We start from the raw sequence: 9,118 nt of genomic DNA on the forward strand, positions 1-9,118 counted from the left end.
CAAAGTGGATTATATAAACATTTTCATCAAAGAGTTTTTTTTACAACAAGACCAGCATTACTGGTTATATCTTATTATTAAGGTAAGCTTTCTTCAAAGAACTGTATGATTGGAATCTCTTCCTGATACACAGTGACATGCTATTTGCTGGCTGCAGTGAGAGGAGTCGAAATGAAAACAAAAATACAAACTGTTTTTTTTTTAATCTTGTCTTTATTGATTTAGACTTCAGAGCTACAGCCAAAAATAGTGCATCTGTAGAAAATTATCAAACACTCTATCAATACAGCATCATCTCATGTTTAGAATTGTAAGCACTTGACAAATCGCAAAGGGAACATCCAATCTAGTATTTGGCAGTGCAATCCATGCACAGGGAATAGAAGGAGAAGGATTCTTTTTCCTCCAAAAAAGAAACATTTCTGAACAGGAACAAAAAGCTTTTGTTAAAAAAAAAAATAATTCCGGTTACCACGGAAGACTCACTCCAGACATCACTGTACAGTGCTGGAGACTTTGTGGTGTGGAATGTCAAAGGGGACACAGAATCCACAGCTCTGCTACAGCAGCCACGCTGTCTTGAGGACTTTGTAGGCCATGGAGAAGGTCACCGAGTAGCCAACTGCCCAAGACAAACCTCTGCCAGGCTGGGGAAGAGGGATCAAGTAGGCAAACGTGTGAAGGATCCTCGCCCCAGTGAAGATCCTGAAGTGCAGCAGGGCCGTGGAAAGCTCAGGGCCACTCAGAGCATACAGCAGCCCAATGCCAACAAATGGGACGATATTTTCCAGGTCATTCAGGTGGGCTCTGGGGAAAGAAGCAAAGTTATTTTAAAGTGTTATATTCTGTTGAATAAACCACTTCAAGCCCATTATTTTTCAGCATCTTCACAGCATGCTACTATTCAACAACTCTTGGCTTCCTCTGCAGAGGGGACTTGATTCAGGTACTGAAACAATTTTGGCATGTTCATGTGACACCACTCTTGTCTCCCCTGCTGTACCCCACATTTTTAAGCTTCTGATCTTCTGTATGTAAGGCATCAGTTTTTCCCCAAGATCTTGGTAACATTAAGGACTTACATGAGGTGTCTGAGTGCACCTGGGTATGCAAGAATGCAGTCAGGGAAGAAGAGAGGTGGCTGTGGTCTTGCAGCCTCTCTCAATTAACATCAATTAACAGGAGGACTGTGACTGAAACTATAACTGTTCATGGCCCAGATGGTCTATTCTAATCCCATAAATCCAGTTTGTAGTGTCCAAAACGGAAACATGAAATATCCTACACAGGAACCATTCCATTGAATGTTCATGAAGTTCCATCATCTTGAAGATTATTTTTGAACATCTAACAGAGGTGACAGTTAGGCTTTTCGTTCCTTTTCACCACTTTGAGCACAAAAATAGCTGAAAAAATGTTTGAAATTTTGAAACCATCATATAATTCACCAAAAATGTGTTGAGACTGAACTCCGTATCTTGAAGTTTTCTTTCACACCCCTTCTTTCAGTTCCCTTCACCTCTTTAGATAAATTATACTTCCAGCCTAATTTACTGATTGAAACAACATCTAAGCCTTACTAATGATGTCAAATTTCAGAGCCAACTGGAATCAGGTCATGACATTGTCTTGCAGCTGCTTTTAGAATATATTTATCATTATGAGGAAACACATCCCTCCAGACTTTTTATTCTCATTCCCCATAAAAGTACTCTGAAGAAAACTTTTATTTTACTTGAAAATAGTCTTTTTTCGCCATAAACTGAACACATTCCAATCACTTACACTAAAGAGAAGCCATGTTAAATTTATGTGGCATTATCTGTTGCCACGAAGCTTGCAGAAGAAAATATAGAAAACTTCCACTAAGAACCACAGTTGGGAGGAAAATATGGATGCTGGAACACCAACATAGTAACTAGAACCAAGCTGACTTACTAGGCCTGGGGATGTCTGAAAAACTCCACAAAACAGCAAAACAGGATTTGCTAAAAAAGGGTTTTAAAAATCTATTCCGTGAAAATGACTGAGGTGATTGTCATTTCTCTACAACATTCTGAGTTAAATGGGTCATAAAGTTAAGTCTCAACTTAGCTGGCCTCTTACAATTTACAAAGAGAAAGGAATTGCCCCTCACCATAAAAGTTTCCACTTTTATGTAACACCCATGAAATTAAGCCAACTCCCTGAATTACTCAGGGGCAGAAAAGGAAGGAGCAGAACATCTTTACAGCCCACTTGGATTAAGTTCTTCTTTCTGAGATTTTAATCCACAAGAGGCATACAGAAACATGCTTTGTGAAACAACAGCCATTATTTGCAAGGATGTAGTGTTCTAAAATCTGCACTGGTCTGTATTTTCAGGATCTTCCCTAATGGAGGTTTACATTAGTAGAGTTCACTGACATTCAAGCTTTTGGTATGAAAATAAACAGCTTCATCAAGGAATAATCCTATGGAAAGCATTCCATTAAAGCCTTCCTTGTTAGCAGAGGTGTATCATACAGCATCCCAAAATATCTGATTTTGGAAACAGAAAATTTTGCCATGAGCTACATCAACTTATGGTCATATTTTACAGTGTTCTCATGACTTTGCCCATGCAGACAGGACACTACCCAAGAGTTAGCTATGATAACCAGACAGTGGCTTATTGTTTTTAGAAGGCACACTGAACATCTGAATGTAGAATGGTTTGTTCATTTAAACTAATTAATATATTAGACTGCTACGTAATGCACTATAAAAAACACACACAGGCTTGACAGAGATCAGGGTGAAATTAACTCCTTGATTTAATATTATTCTGTTAATTAAAATAACTTTCGAAGGTTCCTGTGTATTACCTGCGTACACGTTCAACATCTGGATCAGTCCTCAGGTATTTCTTGGCACTCTCCCCTTTTCCAAATGATTCTGTGTCTTCTGGGTTGACAAATGCCTGTTTCAAACACAAGCACACAAGTGACATACGCAGCCAAAATGTTTTATCCAGTCAAGGCATCTTGCTATAAAGGCCACTCTCTTTTTTTACCAAAGTCTCAATAACCTCACTTAACTTACACGAAGCTAAAAGCACAGAGTGTAATACAGTGTTTGCTGCATCACTGCTTTCTTGAGCCCGACCTGTACATGGCTTGTGTGCTGACAAATAAATGCAGTGTAACTTATGCATTTAGATAAAGCCTTGTGAGATGGACAAGCCTGCACAAAAGGCAGTAGGCTGACAGAACACGGGCACCTACAAGACACAAGGTCTCAAGTCTCTTTTTCACCATTCCTGACCAATTATCTGAAAGTGTTTTGGATCCCTTCCTTCCACAGAAGTCTACACAGCAATAGTATCCAACAGCCTTTATTCCCATTCTCATTTATGACCGAGAAAGTGTCTCCCTTTCCTTTTAGGTACAAATTTTTACACTTATATGACCCATTATTACCTAAAAATACTGCAAGATGCTACTTGAAAGTAACATTTAATTCAGTGCAGACTGCAGTTGATTTCTCCCGGCTGACACATGTAGTAACACATGCATTCTGTGGACTGTTCAGGTTATGCAGTTATAAGTCAAGAAAATCTTTGTATTTTGGGAGAGCTACATGATGGCTTTCCAGGACAGACTTGATCCCTATTTGTGAAATATCCTCAGCCTCAGAATTCTAGAGGTGTTCTAACAGTATCCTCAGCAACATTTTACATTCTCTTGCTTCACTCCTTTCCTGGATTTTTCTTTCAAGACTTCTTCTATATTATACAGAAAATTAAAATTGCTTTACAATTTTTTCTGTTTGTAATATTACTAACATAATGAAACCAAGCCCTATTGTCATCTGCATCCACAGAGCAGTTCAGCTGGGTTCTCCTGCAACAAGCAGGAACAAAAAGCAGCAGTTCAACAAAAGGACTACACCACAATCCTTGAAGCACACACAGTCTTGCAGAAGCAGATCTTATAAAAACAGCCATATGAGTGAGGCCCACTCAGGGCTCTTTCAGTCCAGGACCAAGTGTTTCCTACAGAGGCCATGAGAAGATGCCTAAAGAAAACCAAGAACAGGGCAAACACAACACATTTCCCATGAGCACTTTCCTCTAAAACAGATGCAGCTTCTACATTGTTTAGTGAACTTCAGTGGAACTTTCATATTTTTATCTAGCCCAAACATCAAGCTACAGGTTTTCAAATATTTTCAAATGTTTTCAGATATTTTCAAAATTGAAAATCCAGTTTTCAGTCTGCTTCTCACTCTAGAAAAACAGTAATTTCTTTTCAGATAGACCTATCTGCTATAACAATTAGGGAATGCAAAAAGCTTTTGAACTCTTGGATGAAAGGGCTATAGATGAATAAAAACCTATTGCCCTCTTCTGACCCTACCAGTTGGTTATTCTTGTAATATGGCTCCATATCACACTTTTGTTGCTTTATAAATTGGGTACCCTGGACATGAGCTTTCCACAGAAGACAATGGAAATGACAGTTATGAAAAACTCTTATTTAAAAATAACAGAAATGTTTTAGAAGAGTCGTCAAATGCAAGTATAATTCAGTCTCGTAATTATCTCACAATTAGGTTAAAAACATCATCCAGCAGAGACCAGCAGAACACCAAACTCAGAATCTCTCCAGAACAGGGAGAAGGAAGCAAGTGAACAGCAGCAGTATTTGGAAGCTGAAAAGACATAGCTGTGATATCTCTGTATTTGAATACAAATGTCAGTCTGTTCTCCCAGCCAGTATTTCCAAGTGATTACCTTCCTTGTGATCCTGAAGTATGCTGTTACCAGACTCATTAGCATCATTTTAATAAGAACAATGGCTGCATAAGTCACATAAGCCCGGAAGACTTCATTGTCAATTAACTGGGTCGATTTGGCCATTTCTCCCCTTCTCACTGACGACCACTAAAAAACATTAGAGTTAGTTAAAACTAAAATCATTGCACTCCAAAGTTCTGACAACAACACTGTGTTAAGAGTCTTGTTTTTTAGCATCACTGCAATGACAGCATGATTTTGCAACCGTGGAAAGTTTATTTTCAAACAATTTTCCCAGCTGTTTTTTTTTTCACAATAGCATAATATAACACATTAAGATGATAAATTATAATATTTTGCTTCCATTAGAAATGCTTACTAAACTGTCAAGGTACAAACTACCAAAATATTTAATGTAATTGCAGAAACAACACTTAGTCACAGAAATTAGTACTCTTTTGAAATAACACAAGGAGTTAGACCAATTTTAGACCAATTCATTTGAATTAGCAAATTTCCCTAAGCAGTTACCAGGATATGAGTGTGTGACAATGCTATGAGCACTACAGAATGTAAAGAGGAAAATTAGTATTGCCTACCTTTTTTTGTGTGCAGAATGACACAATTATAATTGCACTTCAGCTTTCAAACTAACCAGCACCTTCCTACCCAGCAGTAACTTGTGATCAAACTGAGTTGAACATGCATTTTTCCCCTCTGAGACCTTGCTCTTAACAATTGCTTTTAGCATGACTTACGGGCAAAGATTAAGTTGTAATGACAAAAAGGAGAGGACTATTTCTGCTTTTATCATGGGAGGTTTAAACTAATGAAGTCTCTTTCCAATGAGACCGTACCAAACCCACAGCTTTATGGAGGCGGCTCCTTTTATCAACACCAGAAAGTTAAGAGTGCTAAGGAGTGAATGCAGGCAAAAAAAAAAAATAAAATAAAAACACATCCCCATGCACATTCAATTTTTACCCTGCACAAACCCAAGCTTTTGCCTCACCAAGTGCTTCAGCCATGCACTTAGTGACTAGGAATCCATACAACTAGGATGTCGTAGCTTTGCCATAGGCCAAAATAAATGAACTTTTTTGTTACAGCTAACTTACTTTCTGTGATATAATTTTAACAATGGCAATAAAAATTTTAATATTCACTTGATTACGGTTTTAACAACCTCTCATCTCGCTTTCAGCACAGTCAGCTATTGCCAAACAGGGAGAACTTGGTGAGCAAAGAGCATTATGGAAGTCTTGCTCTGAAGGCAGGTCCTCGGTGAGGAAGTGGGCAGGATGGAGAAAAGCAGCTGTTTGCTCAGTGAAAACAAAGCTAGCCTTGCCTGGACCTGTCTGCTGTGGTGATGGGATTTTGCTCCCTCTTTTATCCTTTCTAAAACAGTGCTTGGGTCGCTGGGCCTAGCACAGGGTCTGTGGGCCATGGGAAATTAATTCAATGTAACTCTGCCTTCTCTCTCATTACAGTCCAGTTCCCAAGGTACACAGCGACCTGGAGAGGACTCCTCAGAAACGGACAGTAACTGCTTCTATCCATTTTAACAATCTTGTTGAAGCATTACAACAGAACTGTCCTGGTACTTTTAGCTTTGTATCACAGCAAAAAGCACGCAGTGTTTCACATACACACACACACACACACATAAAAAAAAAAAAAAAAATTACATGCCAAGTCATCGCCATGGGACACTGCTCAGAGCAGCTTTGGAGCTCAGCCACATTCATCCATTTTCCCTCGCTGCCCTGTGACCTCTCCAGGCTCCAACGGTGCCCAGGACCCCTCAGCGCAAAACGGAAGGGCACCGACCGAGAAATCGGGAGAGAAATTGCAGAAACAAGCCCCAAACACGCAAGCAGCACGGGGTTTGAAGGGACGGGCTCGTTCCGGTTGCAAACATCCTGACACACACGGGTAACAGCAATAACAGCGACGCTAATGACGATGGTTTGTCTCCGCAACCCCGCCGCGGGTGCTCGGAGCAGCGGCCGGGCCCGGACCCTCCCGCCGCCGCCACGCGTGTCCCGGCCAGCCACGGCACCGCCGGGGCCGCTCGCTCGCTCGCCTCTCAAACGAAACTTCCCCAAGCGCCGTGTGCCCGCAGGCTCCGCTCCCAAGCCACATCTGATTCCCGGCCCGGCGGGAGATGCCGCCATCCCAGATCCCCCTCACACGGAACTCCCGCGCCGCCCTCCCGCACCCGCGGCGGCTTTGGCTGCCGGGCCGGGCCCCGCCGCCCCCTCCCGCACCTCGGCCGTGCCCGCGGCGATCCGAGCCCTGCTGCTCTCCGGCGGACACTGCGGCCCGGCCCGGCCCGGCCCGGCTCGGCCCCGCCTCGCCCCGTCGGCCGCGGGGGCGGGTCCGGCCCGGGCCGCCCTCACGGAGCCCCGCGGGCCCGGGGCGGCCGCAGGAGCGGCGGGTCCGGCCCGGAGCACGGCAAACCTGGGAGACAGAGAAGGGGAACAGAGCGAGGAACAGCAATGCTGCCTGAACACCCTTGGGCAGGGGTGTGTGTGTGTCAGGAAAACTGATCCACAAACACCAGAGGTTTATGTCCAAAAAGGAGACGCAGGAGTCCTTTTTGCTTTATTCGAATAAAGCATTCCCCTGGGATCTCTCCTATTTTTGGAGGATGAGGCCTCCCTTTTTTATCCCAATTTCCCGGCCGCATTTCCCTCTCTCTTTCCCCATGGGCTGATTGAGAGGCACAGGCTTCCCAGAACACACGATCCCTGAGATTGTCCTCTAATGTATAACCTTCCCTTTGAATTTTTAATTCGTAGAGAATTCATAGATTTCCCCCCCCCCCCCCCCCCTTGCTTCTTTCATCTTTCAATATCCAATTTCATTTATCAGCAAACCTACAGTTTGTTTGTAAAGGTAATTTTTTCCCCCATCTATCAGTGGACTCCTCATTTTTTCTTTTACCTCTCAGTGCTAGTCTTACATACCAGCACCTTATTTGTAAGGACAAATCTGACATTCCCCTCGGTGGAAAACCAAAGGCTGTGGTCACAGTGGCAGCCAAATCCAGAGATTGTGCAAATTCCCAAGAGGGTTTAAAGCTTGCATAAAAGTCTCAGTGCTTCATCACCTCCTTTATTCTGATGGGCCTTGACTTTTATCAGAGGGCTAGAAAATTAAATGTGCTTGTTTTGCCAAGCCATCAGCACTGTTCCAATAGGTACGCATAATGATGCTTTGCAAAGTGAAAAAGAAAATTGTTATAAGCACATATTATATTATCAGCTTCTCACAAATATTAAAATCAATACTATATTTATAATGTTAGAAAACTTTGCTGTATGAATAAAGTTTCTTTTAGCTCTTCTATCATCATAACTTGGAAAAAGTAGTGTAATAATATATTGGACTATAACATGGTGATGTAAAAAGCTTTTGTTCATGTAACTAACTCAGAGAATGGTAAAAAAGATAATCAGGAAATTCTTCACATTCTTGGATTATCGGACACCAGAACCCTAGGGAAGGAGTTTATTGATCTTATCAGGGAGTACCTGGAGCCACAAGGAGAAATAAAAAAAAAAAGTTGAATTACAGGTGGGGGTGGGGGGATGATTTTGAATAATGCATGAAGATATATGAATATGCAGCATGTTGATGCATTTAAAGAAGTGCTTTGAGTTAGTGTGTGCTCTTGGCTGAATGTCAAGCACACGGCGGCCATAGAACCTTTTTGCTTTATTGTCTTGTCTCTTACTGTCTTTTATTAAACCATTTAAAATTCGCTAGGAAAGTGAAGCTCGTTTTTCACAAAATTACGGAACTTCACAGCTGGACACAGACTTCTTCCAGTGTGCTCCAAAGTGGTGAACGGAGGGAACCTGGTGTCTGAGCTTCCCGGTGGTTCTTCAGGGAAAATGATGCTATTCCCACAGCATTTCTCAGCAACAGGAGCGGTGCTTGTGACTAAGCAGCTCATGATAAGCAAAACTGAGGAAGATAAATGTACTCAGGTGCCCAACAAAGGTTTAAAAACTAATCCCAAAGACATGTACGCAGTCAGAAAGGGATACAGTTTTTAAAGCTGCATTCTTACAGAAAAATCTGTAATCTGAGGTGCATATATTCAGTGTTCCCTGATATTACTTCTGTGCTTCATGTCATGTCATGTCCAGTTCCTGTGTAACTCTTCTTAAAATCATGAAACGCAGTAAAACTCATTTGAGCAAGAGCTGCAGTATCAGAACTGTTTTGAAATGTTGGTAGTTGGGTTCAACAACCTTCATTCTCACTAAGAACACAGCAAGCTGTTTCTGCTGAAGTCAACAAAAAAACTCACAGGAGCATGGATCCATCCCAGGGAATGGATTAATT

The 9,118-nt window shown here is 41.8% G+C and overlaps 1 protein-coding gene across 3 annotated transcripts; it reads right to left on the reverse strand.

Annotated features, from left to right (window-relative positions):
• Nucleotides 1-205: 205 nt before the first annotated feature.
• MGST1 (microsomal glutathione S-transferase 1) lies at nt 206-7,091 on the reverse strand. 3 transcript variants are annotated; one of them, XM_062492604.1, is made up of 4 exons: nt 7,030-7,091; nt 4,757-4,906; nt 2,847-2,941; nt 206-807 (listed from the first exon to the last, which is right to left on the reverse strand). In XM_062492604.1, the coding sequence occupies exons 2-4, from the start codon at nt 4,880-4,882 to the stop codon at nt 561-563; spliced, it is 468 nt and encodes a 155-aa protein (XP_062348588.1). In that variant the 5' UTR covers nt 4,883-4,906; nt 7,030-7,091; the 3' UTR covers nt 206-560. The 3 variants fall into 3 exon arrangements, with proteins under 3 accessions (XP_062348588.1, XP_062348587.1, XP_062348589.1); XM_062492603.1 differs by lacking the exon at nt 7,030-7,091 and adding an exon at nt 6,448-6,977; XM_062492605.1 differs by lacking the exon at nt 7,030-7,091 and having other exon boundaries at nt 4,850-4,902.
• Nucleotides 7,092-9,118: the final 2,027 nt, after the last annotated feature.

Source organism: Cinclus cinclus, chromosome 4 (genome assembly GCF_963662255.1).
Source record: "Cinclus cinclus chromosome 4, bCinCin1.1, whole genome shotgun sequence".
NCBI classification, from domain to species: Eukaryota; Metazoa; Chordata; class Aves; order Passeriformes; family Cinclidae; genus Cinclus; species Cinclus cinclus.

Bases quoted from the DNA above. Each gene is read 5' to 3' on its own strand.
- MGST1 (XM_062492603.1), bottom strand. From the start codon at position 6,936: ATGGCGGCATCTCCCGCCGGGCCGGGAATCAGATGTGGCTTGGGAGCG. The intron at 4,907-6,447 runs GTAATTTTTTTT...AATGTTTTTTAG, and splicing joins CCATGGCGATGACTTGGCAT to TGGTCGTCAGTGAGAAGGGG. The intron at 808-2,846 runs GTAATACACAGG...TTCTTTCCCCAG, and splicing joins GATGTTGAACGTGTACGCAG to AGCCCACCTGAATGACCTGG.